General features: G+C 41.0%; 2 protein-coding genes across 10 annotated transcripts in view; one reads left to right on the top strand and one right to left on the bottom strand.

The window, feature by feature from the left end:
- WDR20 (WD repeat domain 20) overlaps positions 1-18292 on the top strand; it is an 81771-nt gene extending 63479 nt beyond the window's left edge. Inside the window, exon 4 of one of the 2 annotated variants that reach the window (XM_089659417.1) lies at positions 17900-18292. In XM_089659417.1, coding sequence (XP_089515543.1) covers positions 17900-17908 — 9 coding nt within the window. In that variant the 3' untranslated portion in view covers positions 17909-18292. Of the gene's footprint in view, positions 1-17326 lie in introns of both variants that reach the window. The other variant, XM_089659415.1, reaches the window with a different exon arrangement.
- A 2615-nt stretch (positions 18293-20907) lies between these two features.
- The window catches only part of MOK (MOK protein kinase), a 47089-nt gene continuing 42780 nt past the window's right edge, over positions 20908-25216 (bottom strand). For 2 of the 8 annotated variants that reach the window (XM_089659424.1, XM_089659420.1), the window contains 2 exons: positions 22409-22603; positions 20908-22326 (listed from right to left, as the gene is read on the bottom strand). In XM_089659424.1, the coding sequence (XP_089515550.1) occupies positions 22246-22326; positions 22409-22603 (276 nt within the window). In that variant the 3' untranslated portion in view covers positions 20908-22245. Of the gene's footprint in view, positions 22327-22402; positions 22607-23002; positions 23383-25216 lie in introns of those variants that run through there. The other 6 variants (XM_089659423.1, XM_089659418.1, XM_089659421.1 and 3 more) reach the window with 5 other exon arrangements.

Consider the following 25216-nt stretch of genomic DNA (forward strand, 5'->3'; position numbering starts at 1 on the left):
TTATGATCTGATGCTCAGTTGGCATTTTACTAAATGTACGTGTGACTTAAAAAAAAAAACAAAAAAAAAACCCCCTAAAATTTCAAATGTTTCTCAGCCATGAGTATGCAGTACCAAAATTGGCAGCTGTTTTAGGGTGCAGGGAATGAAACATGGAACAGGTAAGTGTCTTGCTTAAACATTACAAGGAGCTTCAGATTCAGCCGAAAGTGCGGTATACATTTGCATGAACATGCTGTAAATATGTAGGAAGCATTGTAGTAAATTATTTTGTACCTGCTGAGTTCTGCCTAAAGCCTTATGGGAGGTCAGAGTTCCCTCAGGCAATTCGGAATGCCAGAATTTTGAGTTTTGCTTCACTTATATCAAATGAAGGAAAGGAGGTATCAGAGTCCTGGCGTCTATGGGGTGTACCTTGGTACTGTGGATTGTGTGTTTTCTGTATGCACAGCACCTTCTAGTGGCAAATGCTGGGAGATAATTTACCAGGAAATGAGGGGACCTTGGCTTCATCCCTTTTTTCTCACACACACATATTGTCATTTCTATAGATTTAGTGGAATTGTGTTTTAACCGCTCTCCTACCAGGGCGATTTTTCGAGCATGTTAAATGTTGTTGGTGGTTTTTTTTGTTTTTTTTTTGCTAAAAACTACTCAAACCCCCAGACAATTATGTGTTCTGAAAGCAGAGATCAGTATAATAAAATGGTGTACATACTGAAGAAGAGTGTTATGGGTGAAGACCTCAGAAGGTGGTGGTAGTCACACTGGGATATGTAATATGTAGACCCAATGATATAATGAAACTCAAACCGTAAAGTATAAAGAACGATTTCTTGAAACTTGATAATATGATATATTGTCCAGTAATAGACTGTCCAGCAATACAACTTCCAGCAATGAACGGTCCAACAATGAGAAGTTCTATATAGCATAGGGAAGGGGTGGACTGACCATTCCAGCACTGCCCGAGGGCCCAGGGTCAGTAGGGGGCCCCATGAAAGGCCCCTGGTTTATAGGCTTTTTTGAGTGTGGGCAAGGAAACAGGAGCCCCATGATCCCCTATTGCCCAGGGGCCCCATGAGTTGTCAGTCCGCCCCTGCCATAGGGTATTAGCAGATGAAGACTATGAGCTGGGCTCTTCATCTAAAAGTATATTCTATGCCTTGGTGTGTCTGGATTTCTGTTGTACAGAATGGCTGTTCCCACCCAGCTCTATTCCATTGAGGGTTCAAGACGCTTGCTCTGGTTCTACCAAGGCTACTTCTGGTGTATCCATCTCACTGGGGTTTGAGGCGGTCTTCCTGGTCCATCTGTGGTCACTTGCGGTGAGTGGCCCTCACGGCTTATCGCTGTCAGCCCTGGAGGCTGGCATAATACACACATTATCCAGGGTTATCAGCCCACCCTGAAAGAGGCCGAGACCAACAAGGAGTGGTTTACTACACTGCCACCCACTTTCCCAGTCACAGCTCCATTGGATCGGTATGTCCGTGTACCCTTGCCACCAACACAGCTCCTAGTCTTCATCTGCTTATAACCTATGCCAGCCTTTCTTAACCAGGGTGCCTTGAGGTTTCTTCAGGGGTGCCTTGGCAAAATGTATAAAAAAAATTGCCCACAATATGTTTACAAGCCAGCGGGTGGAAAAAGCCTGCCTTTTAGGTACACAGTGACAGGTTTTCATTGTGCACCAGTCTGAACTTCTAGCCGCCAGTGTCCTGACAACCAGTGACATCGTCAGTTGATAGGGAGGATGTCAGCTACCTGCACTGCATCCTAGTATTACCCTTCCCTGCCCCTCTCCATTAGTGCTGGGGTCACATTAGCTCAGTGATGGAGAAAAACTGAGGAAGAGGAGAAACACTGGAATACTAGTCAGTACCAGCGTGCAAAAGTGTGTTTGCTTTGGGAGAATAAATCACCTCTAATGTTGGGTGTCCTACATGTGGGGATGTTGCTGCCTTATATAAACCTATTAGAATATTTTTCACGTTTTAGAATGGAGTCTCTCAAGGCTGTCCATAATTTTTGAAGGGTGCCTTGACTGAAAAAAGGTTGAGAAACCCTGACCTATGCTATATATAACTCATTGAGGAAAGAAAAAACAGAGGGCGCACAGGCCTAGTGCATTACCATAAAAAATGTTTAATAAAAAATAAAGTATGTGTTGTACTCACAAATGACAATATAGTCGACAACAGAGCCTCTTGGCTCTGAGGAAGAGGCAAGTCCTCGAAACGCGTCAGCCTTTTGGATGTCTATACTCCCTATTGTGGACTGTTACTCAGCGCGGTGTTGACCCAGCTGTTCTTTGTGATGTGCCTTAACTATGTTGTTGTTTGTGAGTACAACACCTACTTTATTTCTTATTAAACATTTATTATGGTAATGCACTAGGCCTGTGCGCCCTCTGTTTTGTCTTTCCTCATTCAATATATTTGGATTCCCCCGGTCCATTTGAGGGCAGCAGGGTGTGCATATTCCAGGACATTCTTAATGTGGTTGTAGCCTGCATAGAGTCCATCCCCAAGCACAGGAGCATTTGTGTTTTTGCATATATAACTCATTGCTGGACATTGTATTGCTGGTCAGTCTATTACTGGACAATATATCATATGTTCTTATCAAGTTTCATTAAATTAAATCATTCTTTATACTTTTACAGTTTGCTTCATTATATCATTGGGTCTACATATTACATATCCCAGTGTGACTACTACTTTTTGTGGTTTTCACCCATAGCGCACTTCTTCAGTATGTATGACATCACACATTGCTCCTAGGTGTTCCTAGAGCTTGTGGTATTGATCCAAATACTGTTCAGCTACTATATTTATAAATTTAGACACCACCGCCCATGCGTTAGTTCTTTTGTATAGTAAAATTGAGGCAGTTGCAAATTTTTTTTTTTTTTATGTCCCAAGATATGTGCAGCTATTTATTGAACACATTTTCAGGGAAAAAAAGTTAAAATGAATGTTGGCACAAACCCAGTAAAATACCAAAAGAAATAAAAAGTCAGCATTTAGTGGAAAAGAAGGTGGCAGATAGCAAAAAGTTCAACATGCAAAACCCTCCTAGGTAAGTATTTGTACAATGCAGCCCCTGAAATTCTATATAAAATGTCAAAGTGAATACATACATACATACATACATACATACATACATACATACATACATACAGGGGTATATTTACTAAAACGGGAGATTGCAAAATCTGGTGGAGCTCTGCATAGAAACCAATCTACTTCCGTGTTTTGTTTTGTTTTGTTTGTGTGTTTGCTTGTTTGTGTGTTTGCTTGTTTGTGTAGTTTGTTTTTTGTGTAGTTTGTTTTTTGTGTGTTTTTTGTAGTTTTGTTTGTCTTTTTGTAGTTTGTTTTTTGTGTTTTTTTTTTTTTTTTTTGTGGTTTTGTTTTTTGGTAAAGCTTAACTGAACAAGCTGAAGTTAGAAGCTGATTGGCTCCCATGTACAGCTGCACCAACTTTTGCACTCTCCAGTTTTAGTAAACCAACCCCATCTTGACCATTCATAAAATGTCAAAGATTTGAAGTTGTATGAATTGTCTCTGTATATATTCACTTTTGCACATTTTTTGTATAATTTATTTTAGGTGCTACACTTTACACATACAACAAATCCCCAATGTCTTGGTAAAATATAAACAATGAGGTACATGGATACCAAACCTGTTGAGCATTAAAATTGTGCACTCGTGAAAAACGATGGTACCCCCAATTGTCCACAGATGAACCTTTACAGGTTATCCATTTCGGCTGCATGCACAATGACGATTTAGGTGGGTGCGAATTTCAGCGGCAGGAATCTTCTGCTACTTGTTCTTGCTGTGAGTGGCTAGGTCCTGTTCACTATAATGACAAGTTGCTGCTGGTGTCTGCAGATGTTTGCAGCGCCGCACACAGCCAGCAATTACCTGCGATTGTTGCTAATGGCCGCACTTTGATCACTGTAGGTAATTTCTGGTTGTGTGGATAGCCTCTAATAGCTGCAGCCAACGGCAACCTGTCAATTATAGTGAATGGGGCCAGTGGCCCAACAAGGATGAGAAGATTCCTGCCGCTGGTATGCGCATTGGCCTAAATTGCCATGTGAATGTACACTTGGGATTAACAGGAAGTATCTTCACAGCCCTGTAAAAGTGATCATTTGTACCTGAAATTTTTTTGCCAGTGGTTTAAAAAAAAAAAAAAAAGAAGAAATTAATGGGATAGTTCATCTTCCCCAAAGAACTGCCAGTGTAGGTAAGGGGTATCTGTGGGTACAAACTGTGTGTCTCTGACTAAAGGTGAATAATATCCTTGCTATAGGTGTAGGCCATATATGTACCTTATGAAGCCTGGCTGGAATACTCCCCGGACATTGCTAAGTGAGACCTAGTCCATACTGCTCACCCCCACCACCACAGAAGTCAGCTCTTTCTCTGATTCAGGCCCTCACATGTTGTTTTTCTCCCCTGATGTAGTAGCTCTCAGCTCAGCGTCTGAGAGCTCACTCCTGTGATGGTGGAGGTGAGAAGTAATGACTAGGCCTCACTTATGCAGACCATAGATGGGTCGAAAATCTGCTGATTTTTTTTTTTTTATTTTCCGAAAAAAAATCGTCCGATTTTCGCACCAGTTAGTGGGTTAACTGGTTGGCTGTTTTTCAGGGTTTGCCACATTTTTTTATCGGTAAAGTTGGGGAAAAAAAATCATCCGATTTTCCCGGCAATGATTGGCAAATCGGCTGATTGTTTTACTGATAAAAAAATCTGTGTATGAGCCGTGACCTGCAAGAAGAAGAAAAAAAAGAATTCCAGTCCGCTATTATATGTTATAGGAAAAGTATGGTGGTTGCAACAATGTATCTATTTATATCCAAATAAAAACATCTGTATCCCAAATAGATACAATGTTGCAACCGCCATACTTTTCCTATAAAATATAATAGCTGAGCTCTCTGCAGGGACAGAAGTAATTAAATGCCGGCCGTAGACGGTACGAACCCTGCCTTCACTGTATCCGCTCTCCCCGGACCCCGCCTTCACTGTATCCGCTCTCCCCGGACCCCGCCTTCACTGTATCCGCTCTCCCCGGACCCCGCCTTCACTGTATCCGCTCTCCCCGGACCCCGCCTTCACTGTATCCGCTCTCCCCGGACCCCGCCTTCACTGTATCCGCTCTCCCCGGACCCCGCCTTCACTGTATCCGCTCTCCCCGGACCCCGCCTTCACTGTATCCGCTCTCCCCGGACCCCGCCTTCACTGTATCCGCTCTCCCCGGACCCCGCCTTCACTGTATCCGCTCTCCCCGGACCCCGCCTTCACTGTATCCGCTCTCCCCGGACCCCGCCTTCACTGTATCCGCTCTCCCCGGACCCCGCCTTCACTGTATCCGCTCTCCCCGGACCCCGCCTTCACTGTATCCGCTCTCCCCGGACCCCGCCTTCACTGTATCCGCTCTCCCCGGACCCCGCCTTCACTGTATCCGCTCTCCCCGGACCCCGCCTTCACTGTATCCGCTCTCCCCGGACCCCGCCTTCACTGTACCCGCTCTCCCCGGACCCTGCACTCACTATATCTGGTCTCCAACAGTACACACAACATGGAAGTGCAATTATTTTAGTAAATATAAACGGCTGAATACCTTTTCTCATCAGCAGTATATAGCAGTCTTGTGACTTCCATTAGTGGATTAACCCCTTAGGTGCCACAGTGAGTATAACAAGCATGCTTTACTGCATATACAGACTGATTGTACTGTTGGGGGTTTAGTAACACTTTAACAGAGAAAAGGGCAGGTGGATTCCAAGAAGTAAATGCTGAATTTCCTGCTTTTACTCAAGATGGCTGCAGCTAGAAAGGCCAGGGATGTGATTTCTCAGCAAAATAAAGCATGGAGACATGGATGTAGGTGTTTCATTTGTTTAAATACAAATTAACTAAATAGTGTTTTCAGTTCTTGCTGTTCACGTACAGTTGAGGTCAGCTGTAACTGCTTCCCTGCCACTTTATAGCAGATTTACTGCTACAGGACGGCAGGGATGCGCAAAATCGTGTGTGTATATATACATTATTTTACATTTCCACCATTCACGGCCGCGGCTGTCAATTACAAAGCGAAGTCCCAGCTGGTGATTGCCCGCCGGCACCCAGTGATTACCGATGATCTCTGAAGGGGAGGAGGGCTGCTTTATTTATGAACACTCCTCCCTGTCAGTTCGGGCACACTGCTCTGGATGGCTGTGCAGTGTGCTTAAAGTGAAGCACCAACACACTACCCACTAGTAAAACACTCCCTGCACATGGTTAACCCTTTGATCGATGTTAACCGCAGTCATGCTATAAGTCGCTGATCGCCACCATTATTAGTATAAAAAAAAATCCCAGTATCTATATCGCCATTTGTAGACGCTGTAACGTTCACGTAAACCAATTTACACGTATTGGGATTTTTTCTTTTTTTTTTTTTTAGCAAAGACATGGAGCAGAATACATTTTGGCATAAATTTTATAGTGAAATTTGATGTTTTTAAAAAAATTTTACTGGACATGTTTAATAGCAAAAATATTTTTTTTCTCAATATTGTCGCTTTTTTTTTTAGCGCAAAAAATAAAAAATGTACAGGCGATCAATTACCACCGAAAGCTCAATTCGTGGGGGAAAAAGGAAGTAAATGTAATTTGGGTGCAGCGTTGCATGACCACGCAATTGTCAGCGCCGTAACGCAAAAAAATGGCCTGGTCAGGAAGGGGGGGGTAAATCCTCAGGAGGGCGAGGGGTTAAGCTCTGACTCTTTGCGCTGAAACAAGGGTTTGTGGAGTCACCAGGGATCTGAGGGGTGCTGTCTGATTTCATGTTCATTCCATGAGACCGCTGCTTAGCACCTGTCAGAGCTTGAAGTGACCCTCAACCCTGACTATTGAGAGACAAAAAACGATTATGATTGAAGACCTATATTATTTATATAACGAACCTGTCATACTTTCCTGCTCTGTGTAATGGTTTTGCACAGAGCAGTCCCGATTCTCCTCTTCTCGGGTCTTCTGGCGGCGCTCCTGGCTCCTCCCTTCCTAGAGCCCCTCATAGCAAGCAGCTTGCTGTAGGAGTACCTGTGCCACTGCTCCGTGTGTCTATTGACACAGAGATATGGGTTGACCCCACCCCCTCTCTCTGCTAATTGGCTCGCTGGTTGTTTGGCAGGAGCCAGTGTCTCCCAGTAGGTAGAGACCCCGGAGAGCCGCTGCTCTCATGCTCACATCATTAGATCACGATGGGGCTCAGGTAAGTATTAGGGGTGCTGCTGCTCACAGAAGGTTTTTTAGCCTTCATGTATAGCAAGGGCGTCAAACTGGTGGCCCTCCAGCTGTTGAGAAACTAGAAGTCCCATCATGCCTCTGCCTTTGGGAGTCATGCTTGTAACTGTCAATCTTGCAATGCCTCATGTGACTTGTAGTTTGGCAACAGCTGGAGGGCCGCCAGTTTGACACCCGTGATGTATAGATTGAATGAAGGTTAAAAAAAAAAAAAAAAAAAAAACTTTGAGCCTTTCTAACCACTTGATGAAATATCAAAAGTCGTTTAAAATGGTTAAATCTGGTGATCCTGCAGTGGAGGTCCTTGTTTAGGCACTTCTTGTTTATAGGGTGACAACAATCTGTTTCTGTCTCCCAATATGCTTTTGTGTTATTCTCTCACATGCACCCCAGGGAGAGATCAAAAGTGGCTGTGCACATTCTGCAGGAATGGTCCATCATGGTCACAACCAGAATGCTAGTCCAGAACAATGGTGTGTCTGTGTGTGTGGACATGAAGTAGATGAAAGAGGCTGCAGGAGATCAGCAGCACGGAGATCCAAAAAACAGTATATTATGAAAAAAGATAAAGGCGTATTTGCTTGCTAAAGCATTGTGTATAAAAACCTTATTTATAGTTTAGATCTACTTGAAGCTAAATAATGGCAATCGCTTATCGGTCAGCCTGCAACATTTCATGTAGAATCCCAGTAGTGGCAAGACATTCCTGGCGATTAAAGCTGAACTTTGGGATAAATAGATGTTCTGTTGTTGGTTTTTTTTTTTCTAGATCTGCGCAGTGATCCAGTGTGAGACTTTCCGTCTGCAGGAACTTCCTGTAATAAAGACCGCTCACTGCTGCTCTTTATCCTTGTGCAGGGTGGCTGGTCTCATCCCCGCCCCTCTGCAGGCAGTCTGTAGTGGGTGGGACCTGCTGGGCCCCTCCCAAACCTTTGCTGTCTGCACAGACTTTGTACAGCAGAGTAGTGATGTCACTGCTCCTTTTACAAGGTGATATCGTGGTCTGCAAGGGCATTTGGTGCACGTAAAGTAGATTTATATTATTTGTGGCTATTGAGGTATATATCTAATTTATTTTTTTTTTTTTTGGGGGGGGGGGGGGCTGTGTTCTTGTTTCTTGATGTAGTTCAGAATCATCGTTTGATAAGTGGCTATGATATTCCCTTTTCTCTGCAGTGTCAGGCTTGTTTCTTCATTTTGCAGCATTTTACAATTTATTGTCCCCTCGGCACTGCCCCCCCCAGTAAAGGACTGGCATGGAATAGTAGGCCGGTTGTGTTTGAAGATTAGATGGCTTTCAGCAGGAAGGCTTCCTCCTTGGCAGGAACAGTGTTGACATCACCGGTTTAATGTACTGACGGATGCTGGACTTGGCTCACCCTTTTGAAAAGAAAAAAAAAAAACTTCCTTCTGATTGATGCGCGCTTTCCTGGGAAACCGTCCGAGGCTTCAGCGCTGGTCACAGCGGATATGGCAGACTCCATCATCGTGTCGCAGCAGGAATTGAGGGGGGGTTCAATTAGTGTTTTATTCAGTATCATGCAAGTCTATCTTCTCTTTAGCTACATGAACGTTGTTTTCTGCTTTCCCTTTGCATTTTAACATTGCTGCATGAAGATTCCATCCACCTGGATTCAGAATCTGATGACATTATTATCCTGCCACCCCCAGAGCCAGGGGCGGACTGACCATTTGAAAACTCGGGCACTGCCCGAGGGCCCGGGGTCAGTAGGGGGCCCCATGAGATGCCCCTGGTAACTTTTTCATAGACTTTTCTGAGTTTGAGCAAGGACACAGGGGCCCCATGATCCCCTATTGCCCGGGGGCCCCATGAGTTGTCAGTCCGCCCCTGCCCAGAGCTGAATGACTGGACAGTCGCCTCATTTTTCTCTTTTTATTTTTCCTTGTCTGCACATGTGCATGAAGCACACCTGATCCTGATTGGCTTCCAGTCTTGAGGAGGTTTGTAGCTTAAACCAGTTGTTCTGTATGGTGCCTGTTTGTACGATCAGGTGTGACCAGGCACCATAGAGAACAGGTGATATATATATTTTTTTTTTTTAATTTGAACGTTTTTGCAGCTTCAAGCTACAAATCTCTCAAGTGTGAATGCAGCCCAGGAGCTCTCTCACATGTGAGGTTGCAGGGAGGTAAAACCCTGTGGTTGAGCCACACCTTTAGTGCCCCCCCGACCGCTACCCCTTTAGCTGCAGAGGCTGGGGATGTTCACATGCCGTGGCAGGAATTATACCCCTTGTTGTTCCTAGCCAGCGTAGAACCCGCTGGAAGCAACGCATACAAGTGAAAAGGGTGACTATGCAAGCAACTGCGTGCTAATGTGGGAGTCAATGGGTTAAAATGGGTGGGGAGGAGGCACTGCTGCGCCTCCTTGCCACCTGTCAAATGCTCTCTGAAGAGTGATCCAAATGCACAACACTCTTCAGAGAGTAGCGCAAGTGTGAGCAAGCCCTGCAGTACAGGGGATAAAAAAAAAAAACCCTTTTTTTCGGTGCACCGAAATGAAAATTCTGAATGCATGTGCCCGAAAACTGAACCGAAACCAAAATGTCTGCGTATGTGGGGGTGGGGAGGCTCCAATTTCTTTTTTTTTTTTCTACTTTCATGTATATTTTTATTTATTTTAACTTGTGATTTTATTGATAGCACATAGGGGACCAATAGTCCCCTATGTGATAGCATGTGAGTGACAGGTCCTCTTCGTAGGGAGGGGGGTGGGAGTCAGTGTGCGCAAGGAGGGGAGCAGTGTATACAGAGAGGCGCCCTCATTGGCTGTCACTATAGGGTTTATTTACTAAAGCTGGAGAGTGCAAAATCAGGCTCACTTCTGCATAAAAACCAATCAGCTTCCAGGTTTTATAGTCAAAGCTTAATTGAACAAGTTGAGGTTAGAAGCTGATTGGCTCCCATGCACAGCTGCACCGGATTCTGAGTGCTCCAGTTTTAGTAAATCTACCCCTATATGTCGGTGCCGGTTTTTAAATGCAATTGCCGACTTTTTTCTTTCCTCGGAGCTAAATTAAACTTTGTTTCTTTTATCTCGGGGAAAGGAAACTTTTGTTTCTGGGGAAACCAATGAAAATGAAACTTTGTTTCTGGGGAAATTAATGAAAGGGAAACTTTCTTTTAGCTGGGGGGAAAGTGACAGCTAATTCTGTGAGCTATAGTGAAGAAAAAAAAAACAAGCAATTACATTCAAAAACCGGCACTGACCTATAGTAACAGCCAGTCACTGTATACACTGCTCTGCTCCTGCCTTTCTCAGTGCCCCCCCATCTGCAGTACACACACAGTCTCCTGCATTGGCACCTATATCAGCTAAATTTTTCATATCGGCAAAATGCCGATAGGGCTTTTTTTGGCCAGTATGTTTCGGTGGCAGAAGTTTCGGTGCATCCCTAGGAAGTACCCGTTCACATATATGTGGATTGGATGCGGTTTGAACCACATCCAAGCCGCATGACAAGTGAAAAACCATTGCTTCCTCTGGTGCCTGTTCACACATGTCCGGTGCATTGGCGGTGCCCATTCAGTGCAGTTTTAAGAGTCTTGCCAGGTTTCTTTTTGCCATCCGTGTCTTGTAGGTGAGTTTTCTCATCACTTCCTGTCCCAAAGCCAAAACAGGAAGTGAGGGAATCCACCGGTGTCACCAGAACCTCCCAATTGGAAGATTTCCGCTTTTATTACTTTTTGATGTCAACTCAAAATTTTAATTTTCTTTTTACTTTCACTTTTTATGATAATGGTAACCAGGACAAGTAGAGAGGGCGAGTCTCCGTAATGGGGGCACAGATGGGTTCTGCCACCTCTGCATTCCAAAAATATTTTTTAAAAAAGGGATTTGCCTATAATTACACTTTAAAGAGGCTAAAGTAAAATTCAGACACAAACTAGCTGCAGTCAAAAATAAAAATGTTAAAAATTTCTAGAGCTGCATTAATGTGTTTGGTCTGCCTGCCCCTTGTCCAGGGAAGAACACAGACTAATGCAGGTCATAGACGGTTTGTTTATTTGCCGATGTTTTTGTCAGAATAATCTGCCGATATTCGCACCGTTAGTGGGGCAATGTCATCGGCCGATTTTCGCGGTTCCTCCTCATTTCTTTTATTGGTCATGCTGGAAAATTTACAAAAATCCGCCGATTTACATTGGTGGCAACAGAACGACTGATTTTTCGGTTTTTGGCTGAAAATTTGGCCCATAAACGAAACGTCTATGGCCTGCATATGGCAGGATTTGGAAAGTTTTAGCAATCTTGATGTCTGCCTGGGCTTGGCATTCATTAGACATCCCCTGAGTGTTGTCAGTATAAAGGCCGCCTGCGGCTCATCGGAGCGCTGTCACCTTTTGCAGAGATCTGAAGTTCTTTATCCAGGTGACTTGTGTGGTTTGTGGGCTGAATTTCCTCAACATTTTCGCAGATGTGATGATTGAGGGACTTCACGAATATTGCTGGGGGAAGGATTTCCGAAAACACAGATGACTTCCTGCCAGTGTTCCCATTGACGCTTCCCATTGACTTTTTATTTGGTATATTACAGCTAATGATTGGGGTGCTTTTATGGTGTGGAGCAGCAGGTTACAATCAATGGTAGGGACGCACCAATACCAGATTTTTTTTTTTTTACCGTGAAGTACGAGTACCGATACTTACAAGCACTGGCCGATACCAAGTACGCGTACCGATACGTTCAGTCAGGTACTGGCCCATACCAAGTATGAGTACCGATACGTTCAGTCAGGTACTGGCCCATACCAAGTACGAGTACCGATACGTTCAGTCAGGTACTGGCCCATACCAAGTACGAGTACCGATACTTACAAGCACTGGCCCATACCAAGTACGAATACCGATACGTTCAGTCAGGTACTGGCCCATACCAAGTACGAGTACCGATACTTTCAGTCAGGTACTGGCCCATACCAAGTACGAGTACCGATACTTTCAGTCAGGTACTGGCCCATACCAAGTACGAGTACCGATACGTTCAGTCAAGTACTGGCCCATACCAAGTACGAGTACCGATACTTTCAGTCAGGTACTGGCCCATACCAAGTACGCGTACCGATACTTTCAGTCAAGTACTGGCCCATACCAAGTACGAGTACCGATACTTTCAGTCAAGTACTGGCCCATACCAAGTACGAGTACCGATACGTTCAGTCAAGTACTGGCCCATACCAAGTACGAGTACCGATACGTTCAGTCAAGTACTGGCCCATACCAAGTACGAGTACCGATACGTTCAGTCAGGTACTGGCCCATACCAAGTACGAGTACCGATACGTTCAGTCAAGTACTGGCCGATGCCAAGTACCGATACCTTTTGCAGTGCGCTTTGAGCCCATATAAAATGAATAGGTTCAAATCACACTGCAAAGAATCGCATGTGATTTGACCAGGAATGCGGTGCGATTCTTGTCTGAATATCATGCATTTCTTCCGTGGGTGCAGTGCGATTTGCAGTGCAGATTGAGATAAAAAATGAATGGATCAAATCGCATCGCACCACCCCTGCAGAGAAACCGCATGTGATTTGGACAGGACTACATTCCAGTGCAAATCGCAGACAAAAAGGTTACTGGCTGCACTCTCTTCCTTTTTATTAACCACTTGTCCGCTGCCTGAAGATTTACCCCCCCCCCCCCTTCCTGACCAGGCCATTTTTTGCACTACTTTAACTGACAACTGCGCGGTCATGCAACACTGCACCCAAATGCAATGTACGTCCTTTTTTTTTTTCTCCCCACAAATTGAGCTTTCTTTCGATGGTATTTGATCGCCTGTGCATTTTTTTTTTTTTTTGCACTAAAAGGCAATTTTGAAAACTATATTTTTGATTTTTTGCTATCAAACGTACAGTAAAATGTTTTTTTAAAACAAATTTCATCATAAATTTAGGCCAAAATGTATTCTGCTCCATGTCTCTAAAAAAAAAAAAATCCCAATACGTGTCAATTGGTTCATGTGAAAGTTTTAGTGTCTGCAAATGGCAGTATAGATACTGTAATTTAAAAAAATATATTTTTTCTAGTAATATCAGCGACTGACTTATAGCGGGACTGCGGCAGACATTCTGGCACTGGTGGGAATGGAACTAACTCATTGACATCCCCAGTGACACTAATACAGTGATCAGTGCTGAAAAAAAAACGGAAAAAAAAACACTGGCACTGTACTAATGGCACTGGGCAGGATGCGATTAACATGAGGGGCAATCAAAGGGTTAACTGTGTTCTGTTTTACTTGTGTCTGTGCTTCACTGTAATCACACTGCTTTGGATGGCTGTGCTGTGCACAGCCATCCAAAGCAGTGTGCATGAGCTGACAGGGAGGAGAACTGTATTGTTTACATACAGTTCTCCTCCCCGTCAGAGATGCTCGGCAATCACCGGGTGCTGGCAATTTAATCACTGGGTGGGACCCGGTGATTGACAGCCGAGGCCACTAATGGCGGTGTGGGTAGGGCGCACGCACGCACCCCCTATCTGAAAATGCAAAATCACGTGTGTATATATATATATATATATATATATATATATATATATATGTATATACAGTCAGGTCCATAAATATTGGGACATTGACACAATTCTAACATTTTTGGCTCTATACACCACTGCAATGGATTTGAAATGAAACAAACAAGATGTGCTTTAACTGCAGACTGTCAGCTTTAATTTGAGGGTATTTACATCCAAATCAGGTGAACGGTGTAGGAATTACAACAGTTTGCATATGTGTCTCCCACTTGTTAAGGGACCAAAAGTAATGGGACAGAATAATAATCATAAATCGAACTTTCACTTTTTAATACTTGGTTGCAAATCCTTTGCAGTCAATTACAGCCTGAAGTCTGGAACGCATAGACATCCCCAGATGATGGGTTTCATCCCTGGTGATGCTCTGCCAGGCCTCTACTGCAACTGTCTTCAGTTCCTGCCTGTTCTTGGGGCATTTTCCCTTCAGTTTTGTCTTCAGAAAGTGAAATGCATGCTCAATCGGATTCAGGTCAGGTGATTGACTTGGCCATTGCATAACATTCCACTTCTTTCCCTTAAACTCTTTGGTTGCTTTTGCAGTCTGCTTTGGGTCATTGTCCATCTGCACTGTGAAGCGTCCAATGAGTTGTGAAGCATTTGGCTGAATATGAGCAGATAATATTCCCGAAACACTTCAGAATTCATCCCGCTGCTTTTGTCAGCAGTCACATCATCAATAAATACAAGAGAACCAGTTCCATTGGCAGCCATACATGCCCACGCCATGACACTACCACCACCATGCTTCACTGATGAGGTGGTATGCTTAGGATCATGAGCAGTTCCTTTCCTTCTCCATACTCTTCTCTTCCCATCACTCTGGTACAAGTTGATCTCGGTCTCATCTGTCCATAGGATGTTGTTCCAGAACTGTGAAGGCTTTTTTATATGTCGTTTGGCAAACTCTAATCTGGCCTTCCTGTTTTTGAGGCTCACTAATGGTTTCCATCTTGTGGTGAACCCTCTGTATTCACTCTGGTGAAGTCTTCTCTTGATTGTTGACTTTGACACACATACACCTACCTCCTGGAGAGTGTTCTTGATCTGGCCAACTGTTGTGAAGGGTGTTTTCTTCACCAGGGAAAGAATTCTTCGGTCATCCACCACAGTTGTTTTCCGTGGTCTTCCGGGTCTTTTGGTGTTGCTGAGCTCACCGGTGCGTTCCTTCTTTTTAAGAATGTTCCAAACAGTTGTTTTGGCCACGCCTAATATTTTTGCTATCTCTCTGATGGGTTTGTTTTGTTTTTTCAGCCTAATGATGGCTTGCTTCACTCATAGTGACAGCTCTTTGGATCTCATCTTGAGAGTTGACAGCAACAGATTCCAAATGCAAATAGCACACTTGAAATGAACTCTGGACCTTTTATCTGCTCATTGTAATTGGGATAATGAGGGAATAACACACGCCTGGCCATGGAACAGCTGAGAAGCCAATTGTCCCATTACTTTTGGTCCCTGAACAAATGGGAGGCACATATGCAAACTGTTGTAATTCCTACACCGTTCACCTGATTTGGATGTAAATACCCTCGAATTAAAGCTGACAGTCTGCAGTTAAAGCACATCTTGTTGTTTTCATTTCAAATCCATTGTGGTGGTGTATAGAGCCAAAAATGTTAGAATTGTGTCCATGTCCCAATATTTATGGACCTGACTGTGTATATATATGTATGTATGTATGTATGTATGTATGTATGTATGTATGTATGTATGTATGTATGTATGTATGTATGTATGTATGTATGTATATATATATATATATATATATATATAATTTTGCGCACCCGTGCCGCCCTGTAGCAGTATATCTGCTGTAGGGCGGTCGGGAAGCTGTTAAGTATAACACAAGTACAGTTGCACTCACAATAGGAGGTGCGTACAGGACAACGTATCATCCCAGGTATTGACGATAGGAGGTGTGTACGGGGCGGCTCATCATCCCAGGTATTCACATCGCACTGTGAAAGCTCTCCTCTCCTCACTGCCTGGATGACAGTTTGGCCTCCGGCTCCATATACGCCTGTAACATTGGCCCAGGGTGCCTCCACACACACACTCCCACATGCAGAAAAATGGGATGTTCTGTAGTAAACTTGGCAGGTCTGATACATTGTTAGAGGTTTTATTTGGGTGCACAGGAAGTTACAAGGAAAATGCTTTTTGACGGGATTAACAGGCATTTTTCCTGTACTTGGGCTGAGAAACATGAAACAATGCAGCCACCATGTGTAATGACCAGTAAGATGCAGATCACATTTTTGTTCTTGGGTTTAGTTACACTCTCACTTGGTTGTAAACCTCAGACATGAAATATGCACAATGAATATCACTCTATAGTGTGTACTTCTGTATTGTGCTCCATGCATACTAGCGTTTTTTTTGTTTTTTTTTAAGCTAGAAGCTGTTATCAGCATTTTTTTCTACTCCTAGAAGCTAAAAAGTGTTCTATGTGTCCTATGTGCACATTACTTTAGGCTAGTAGCGTTTTTCAAGCTTCAGTGTTTAGCAACAGAAAAAAAAAGTTTTTGTAGAGTTTTTGGGAGCGTTTTTCTGTCTGGGGAAAAAAAACAAAACAAAATCTAGAAAAAAAGCTGTTAGGAGCGTTTCTAGTTTTTTTTTTTTTTTTTTCTGTGTTTTGAGCTTAGAAACAACACTTGGTCCTTTTTAAGGCTCCATGCACACCAGCATTTTTATTTTTTTGGTCTGCTGCCTCGTTCCTCTACTTTCAGCACGAATCACAAGTTTTCCTGACACCAAGAGAAAAATGGTGACGGGAGGGACCTCCAGCAGATTGACAGCCTCAAGTCTATCCCTATGAGCTGTGTGGAAGGGGGGGGGGGGTCTCTTTCCTCCAATCAGCTCTTAGGCTGGCCATACATTATACAATTTTTTTGAGATTTTTGGTTTAGATTTACCAAAAACCATATAATAGGAGGTTAAACTTAAACAACACTTTCAACTGTATCCAATTAGGTAGGCCTGTGCACTATATAATTGAAGGTAAAGCTAAAGGAAATTGGACATAAAATTGCATAATGTACATCCTCGCTGAGCTCTGCAGTCTGTAACCCGAGCACCCTGCCCCCCCCCTTTTTTTTTTTTCTAAACGCTCAGACGAGCTTTATAAATTCACTCTGAACGGATGTAGAGAAGACTGTAGGTAAACAGGTAGAACTTATGCAGGAGGATTAGTTGAATCTCCATGTATCACCGGAGGTCAGTCACTTCACTGGGTATATGGAAGGGTTTACAACCACTTTTATATAGGTAGGCTTCAAGAGACTCTTAAAAAAAAAAAAAAAATACAAAAAAACCTGCTTTTCAATGTTGCATTTCGTAGGTGTATTTAAGGATTTTAAGTGGCAGTATCTCTCTTCAGTTTATATTTTTAAGCAATTCATGTCTTAACTTTTCTTGTTATCGATTAATAAAAACTGCTTTATTTGCAGGGTTTATTATCATCCCAAAACCAAGCGAATTCTCCAAGTGGAACTGTAGTATAGCCATCACACTACCGCTAGTGAAACATAAACACCACAAGACCAGACGTAATGACAGAGGAACCAGGAACTAATCTTCAACCACAGAGTATCAATTTAGAACAAAAAAAATGTCAGTTGTGGGATTCTATTTAAAAAAAAAATAAAAAAATACTACAGAACACACAAAAATAAATTCTAACACCTTTAACTTGGTGGAGAAATTCCTTCTGCTTGGTTCTTAGTCTTGATGACTACTCACCCAAGAGTTCCTTGGCAAAACAATATGTGTATATATTATAAATATATAAAAACTTAGACGTTACAGTGAAATTAAATAGTACATTCATTCCTTCTTGCTTTATACTTTTCAACTTTAATGTAATTTAATCTTTATAAATATAATGTAAAAATAAAAGTGTTTATTGAAAACAAACCCCAGTAATTTTTAGATGGTTAAGAATTAATTCACCATTGTGTGTATTGCACTGATTTTTTTTTTTTCTTTTTTCTTTTTTTTTTTTAATATTATAACCTACAAAGGTTAGCTGAGCGTCTGGAATGCACTTGATATGAAAGCAAGTCATGATGTTGACTTGAACCGTAATTCAGGAAGATGAATTTTTTTTTTTCCATTTTTTCAATTAAAAAAAGAAAATGTTTGCACTTACGATAGTTAAATTCGAGTTAAAAATTATTTTGGGTGTACAAAAAAATTCCCAGGAAAAAAAAAAAAGGAAACTTGTTGTGAAGATAAATATCCTTTGTACCTATTAAACATTTATTTTAATATTGTGGTTTCTAATGCCTATGTATTATATGTATAAATAATGTAATTCAGTGCTGGGCTTCAAAGGGGTTTGATCATTACAACTAGTCATTTCCATTATTTGAAAATAGTGATTTCTAATTAAAAAATACATATTAATATTAAAATTCAGTCTTTGTTTTATTGGTCAGATGATATTTTGCTGTGCTGACAGATGTATTTTTATTGTTGCGGTCGTTCGCAATACAGCTTCAAAGGTATTCTGACAGATCCAATCAAAACCTAAGATTTAAAGCTGTTGATGGAGGGGCAGAGAAATCACGACAGAGCTCTACCGTTAAGTCATCGACCACAATAAAGGGTCCAGATTTTAGAATTTCTAGTTTAAATAATAAACAAAATACAATCATTTCAGTGGGCAATGATTACAATTGTGTTCTCTTTTTCAGCTTGTCTTAAATTTAACAGCAAAATGATTTTTCAGATTTGGCCGCATCACTTCCAGAACGTAAAGCGCACCCCGCACCAAGAAATATGGGTAGGGGGTGCATTTGAAATTATGAAATAAACATTAAAAATGGGAAATTTGTCTCACATACATGAGATCCCATTTTATTTTATTCTCATTTTAATACTTTTTAAGGTTTGTAAATGTCAGACATTTAATAATAAAAGGTGTGTAAATATAGTCCAATCAAAGAAAATAGTTTGTAGTAAGGGGGGAGTTTTGTTTCTTTAAAATATGGAAGCTTTTTTTTTTGTGTGAGATTGTCAGCCTCACCCGTCACTACTTAAAGCCGACCTCCAGGCAATTCTTTTTTTTCTTTTTTTTTTTTCTTTTTTTTTTTTCCTTTTCTCCCTCCCCCCCTGCCTTCCTTGATGCAGGTTTTGAGCATTTCAGATACTCCCCTGCCCAGAGGATCCAGCAGTGTCCTGTAAAATCCTCTTGGAATTTTGCCGTGTTTGGTCCCGCACCTCCATCTTCTTATGACGTCATTGTGAGGCCCGCTGGCTTCTGGATTTTGTTACTGCCCCCCCCCCCTTTATCAGCGGAGCACTATGCCTTCTGGGATATGTGACCAGCGTGTCCCAGGAGGCAGAAGAAGGACCACGTGCGCCGTTTGCCTAGGCAAGTTGCCATGCACTAAGGGCTGGGGCCAGACTTTCCCGAAATAAAATGCAAAGAAACAAAGTGTGCTTCTCGTGTACAGGAGAGGAGGAAACCTGCCTATGAGGGTGGGGATCTGCTTTACTGCATGCTCTTGAACAAGTATGTATGCAGGTTGAGGGATGCTGAATCAAGTAGCAGAAGGAAGATGTGGTTATGGTTTTTATATCTCCCCCCAACAGGAACGACCTTCCATACAAGAGATGGCTACAAAAATGTATGACAACTGCCATGGGGTGCTGCTTAGCTGGCATTTCCTGCATGCAGTTTCCTTTCATGCCACGTGTATAAATCAGTGGCAGCTTGGGTTGCAATTGTCCAGGGCATCTCTGATGTGTTTGACATAACAGGCAACCTTCTCTTGTCAAAGCTTTCAAAGAAGGCACTGTACAGCTTGGCAGTGCCACATGAAGTTAATGAGCCCAATGCCAGGGGTTAGGCCGGTCCTGTCTTTGATGCTTAATTAAAATTTTATATATATATATATATATATTGTGTGTATGTATGTTTTTTTTTTATTAAGCATTATATATATATATATATTTGTTTATTTTTTGTTTTTTTATTAAGCATCATTTTTATATATATATATATATATATATATATATATATATATATATATATATAAACGCTTAATTATTACACATTTATTTATCCTGTCTTTGATGCTTAATTAAAATTTTATATATATATATTTGTTTATTTTTTGTTTTTTTTTATTAAGCATCATTTTTATATATATATATATATATATATATATATATATATATATATATATATATTTAATTAAAAAAAATTTATTACACATTTATTTCCTAATAGTGTTTTCTATGCTCTGCCCTGCTGCTAGATGGGACCGTTTTTTATACTACTGGTATATAGTATTCAGGCTCACACCCTGTCCAGCTGCTTTTAGTGCACTACAGTACGCAATTTTGTGATGGAATTGACCATTCTATAGTAAAACTTTCTTGGACATGACCAATCACTGTGGCACTTTATATCGCTGTAATTTATCTGTTCAATAATTCTCTATCAGTTTCCATGTTCTATACACATCTGGATTCAATTGTTTGTAAATCTGGCCTAGAATTTAAATGTAAATTGGGAAAAAAAAATTTAATTTGATCTGTGTGCATGTTTGAAATTGTCTTGATGTAACATTAAATCAGTAGGGAAATTTAACATTTCTACACGCAGCCAGCTGGCTATGGCACATAAACGGTTTTAACTACTGGCGTCCTGGTGGGTTAATGCTTCTGTGGATTATTAAATTGACAAGTTAGAGTCAAGATGTATCCGGTTCTTCAGTTTGGCATATTTAAAGACACGGAGATTCCTTGCAGACGTAAACATTGAAAATATAAAGGGGTTTTTTTTGGTTTTTTTTTTTATTTTGTTTCTGTTTTTTTTTTTTCTGGTTCAAACAATCTTTCCTACTAGAATATTTCATTGCACATCAGTGATACAATGTTGAATTCTTTTTGCTGTTAAAGCATATTACAATTGAGATGGATGATCACGAAGCAATGAACTGTGAGAGATATGACAACATTATATAATGGAGAATGTTAATGGAATTAGATAAAACACTCTAGTTAAAAAGGATGTCAATACTTTTACGTTTTTCATTTAATTGAAAAATTAATTTAAAAACATTTACAGTCTGTGTGTATATATATATAAAAAAGTAATTTTAAAACACCCAAATGGAATTTAAGGAGTTGCCTCCATGATGATAAGTTTGAGTAAAATCGATTACATTTTTGTATTTCCATACCATATGAATACGCACTTTACAATGGAACACTTAGACCTGTGTGCACAAATATTTAATTAACCACTTCAATACCGGGCCATTTCACCCCCTTCCTGCCCAGGCCCATATCCAACTTTCAGTGCTGTTGCACTTTGACAGTTGTGCAGTCATTCAACACTGTACCTAAACTAAACTTTTATCATACAGATAAAGTTTTTTTTTTGGTGATATTTAATCACCGCTGGGTCTGTTTTTTTGCTAAACAAATAAAAAAAAAATTTGAGGGGAAAAAAATAAAACTTTCACTTCTGTTATCAAATTTAGCAAATAAGTAACTTTTTTCACTGATCATATGTCACTGATAGTGCCCTGATTATCAGTGTAAACGTGATATGGTTATCAGCTTTCCTTTCCTCAGACAGTGACTGCACCGAGGAAAGGAAATGCTGACAACTGGCATTTGTATACATGTGATCAGCTGTGATTGGACACAGCTGATCACATGGTAAAGAGCTCTTTACCCTGATTGGTGATGTGCTGTGTCCGAGGGACACAGATCACTGCGTACCAAGAACAAGAGAGGCCCCGCCTTCATTCTGCAGTAGGTCAGACGGGAACCTGTTAAACTGTTGCACTAAATAGCACCCAGGGACCCCCCTGCAAAGAAGAAAACTTTTCTTACTCACTATTGGTCAGGGAGGCAGCCCACCACAGTGATATGCCAATAGTGAGGGGTGGGCTCACAGCTCATGATTACACTAGCTTAGTTGGTCAGATCTCTGAAACTTGGATGCCCTGATGTAAAAAAAAAAAAAAAAGCAAAATTGGGCAAAGAGCACCTTTTTTGATTTTGTAGGAGGTGCTGTAAGGGGGTGCATAGGAACTGACCTGCTCTAACCATAGCACTGAAAGCCTGAGTACGAAGGCCCATGCTTTGATCATGCCTCATCCTGCTTACAGGTAGAATCTATTTAGGGGGTTTTATTCTCACAAACCGGCATTTATGTAGAACTGAAGCCTTTACATGTATTTGTATTCACAGGTTTTGCTTTTAAAATGTTTTTTTGTTCTTTTGGATGGCAAGTCCCCCCAAAAAAGTAGCAAGCGCTCTTCTACAATGTCCACTCCTCTTCACCAAAGGCACTGTAAGCAGTTTTTTTTTTTTTTTTTTAAGTTCCGCTTGTACTATAAGATCAAAGACCCCCTCCTTTTCTGTCTAGGGATGGTAAGTGGTATGGCTTCACGTGTGGCTTTCCATGTTGATGGTTTTCAAACTGTCAACATAAAACATAATCAGTTTAATCCAGAGCTGTGCACCCTTCCACCAGAGACCATCATCCCTAAAAGGTACTATACCTTGGAGTCTATGTACTTGACACTTGGAATTATGGGTAGTTTTCCACTGTTTCCGGGAAGTGGGAACACAGATTGAAACTTCAGCGACGGGAAGGAAACTGGTTTTGTTCGGGTTGGTACGTTAAGTTTTGGAAACTCCATTGGGTAGGCTGGCACCTTATTGCGGTAAGGAAGGTCTGGGATGGTTTTCAAGGCCTGCTTTAAAATAAATAGAAAAATAGTTTCCATTTTTATTTCAATATAGCAATCTCATAAAACAAAACTTGTAGTATTTTAAAATATCTGCACCACATCAAAAGGATCAATAACCATACATGATGAGCTTTGGTTTAACTAAAGCAAATTTAGTTCTAGTCCTGGACAGGGTGGATTTGATTTAAATCCCTAGTCAGTAAGGCTTGATGTAAATCCTAGTTTTCTACATAAAGACTAATTCTTGCTGGTATAACTTTAATATACAAGTAGATGAAGATTTTTAGAATAACAACTTTTCATATTAGTTTTTTTATCCCCAGTTTAATAGGTTAATCATTCATATTTGGACAACTTTTCTGTTGTACTTAGGAAGGAGAAAAATAATCATTCCCTTAATAATAACAATTTAAATAGATTTATTCATCTGAAACAATAACATTCCAGCATATGTGATTTGCTTAAACATCCATGTTTGGTAACTAATTTGGCTAAACAAAATCTATATATTTGAAGAAACTTAGACTGTCAGCCCCTCCTCCTCACACTTAGTTTCACTTTCTTCTTGTGCAGATCTATTCCACTCCAAACAATCAGAAAAATATTGTTTCTATTCTATTCACTGAACTTCTTGAAACTTAGCAGTGAAGGGGTTGATTCTGTATTCATAGGTTTGTAGAAGTTAGGATGAAGGTCTTTTTCTTAACTCTGTTCATGTTATAACATTTTTGCTGTGAAGAAGAGGCATGTGATCTCCGCTGAGTCAAATTCAGTTTTGAGAACTGCAAAAGTAAACCAACATCTGTGATAATATCTTGTAGGCAGAGAAACTGCCCAATAATCTTACAAAAACCTCTGGAAGAGCATGACATTGTGAATGGATTCATGGAATTTATTTACCAAAAAAATTAAACCTATACAGCCTTATTCTACATAATTAAAAAACTAATCTTTATTTCATGATGGAATAACCTTTGGATGGTAATATAGTTTCCTCAAAAAGCATTTTATTTAAAAAAATCTGATTTAAATAAAAAAAATCTGATTTAAATCCAAAAAATTTGATTTTTTAAAAAAAAAATCATTGATTTTTATCCACCCTGGTCCTGGATAAAAAGAGATGCTTAATACGTGCCTATACCTTGTCCCTGGAATTTAGTGAGCTTTGGTGAGAGCTTGGCATTGCCTCCTAAGCCTCACTATTGGTCTCTTACTGGCCAGCAGAGAGAGATTTAGGAGAACCTGGTGATTTATGGAATTGCTTAACCCTTTGGATATCCTCATTCCAAGAACTCAAAACAATTTAGTGAAGACTTTATTCCTGCATCCTTATTGGTGCTATATCTGCCAGCAATGGACTAAGTACTCATTTTACAAGGTTTGTTGTAAAAATGGCAGATAACAGAAAAAAAAGGTCAAATACTTTTCTTCTATAAATTTTATGGGAATCTTTTCATATACAAATGCAAAACGGTATCATTTCTACACTAATTTTCTATTCATGATTTCCATGCCAGCATACAGATGGGTAGTTTATCTGCCCCTTTAAACTCAGTAAGACCTGACCAAGTTCCACAACAATCCCCAAAATTGTCCTGTAATGGAAAAGAAAATCATATTAATGCAAATGGAATATGACTTTGAGAAAACGGGCCATTTTAATAAAACAAATCAAGGTAATTGAAATTGATGGCCGCAACATGTCTCCAAAAAGTTTGGACAGAGTTAGGTTTACCACAGTGTAGCACGAACGTCTGGGAACTGAGGAGACCAGTTGCTGGAGTTTTGGGAGAGGAATGTTGTCTGATTCTTGCCTGATACAGGATTCCAACTGCTCAACAGCCCTGGCTTCTTTGTTGAATTATCCTTTTCAAGATGCACTAAATATTTTCATTTGGTGAAAGGTCCAAGCTGCAGGCAGGCCAGTTAAGCACCTGGACTCTTCTACTATGAAGCCGTGGTGTTGTCATAGATGCAGTATGTAGCTTAGCATTGTCCTGCTGAAATACACAAGGCCTTCTCTGAAAACGATGTCATCTGGATGGGAGCATATGCTGCTCTAAAAACCTAAATGTCTTTCAGCATTGATGGTGCCTTTACAGCTGTGCAAACTGCCCATTCCATACACACTAATACCCCCCATACCATCAGAGATGCAGGCTTTTGAATTGAGCACTGATAACAAGGTCCTTCTAATCAGTCTGGTGGCCATGGTAGCCAAAAATGTCAAATTTCGATTCATCTGACCACAGAACACTTTTCCACTTTGCAACAGACCATTTTAAATGAGCTTTGGCAGAGAGAAGTCGGTGGTGTTTCTGAATCATGTTCAGATATGGCTTCTTCTTTGCATGACAGAACTTTATGTTGCATTTTTGGATGGCACAGCGAGCTGTGCACAGACCTTAACTTCTGGAAGTATGGACATCACAGAATGACTGTTTTCAATGCAGTGCCATCTGAGGGCCTAAAGATCAAGGGCATCCAATATTGTGTTTCAGCCTTGTCCCTTCCACACAGATTTCTCCAGATTTTAGGAATCTTTTGATGATATTGTGTACTGTAGGTGATGATCTATTTAAAGTCTGCAATTTTACATTGAGGAACATTATTCTG

The sequence above is a fragment of the Staurois parvus genome, unplaced genomic scaffold, assembly GCF_062004578.1.
Source record: "Staurois parvus isolate SC_StPar_1 unplaced genomic scaffold, SC_StPar_1.0 ptg001156l, whole genome shotgun sequence".
NCBI classification, from domain to species: domain Eukaryota; kingdom Metazoa; phylum Chordata; class Amphibia; order Anura; family Ranidae; genus Staurois; species Staurois parvus.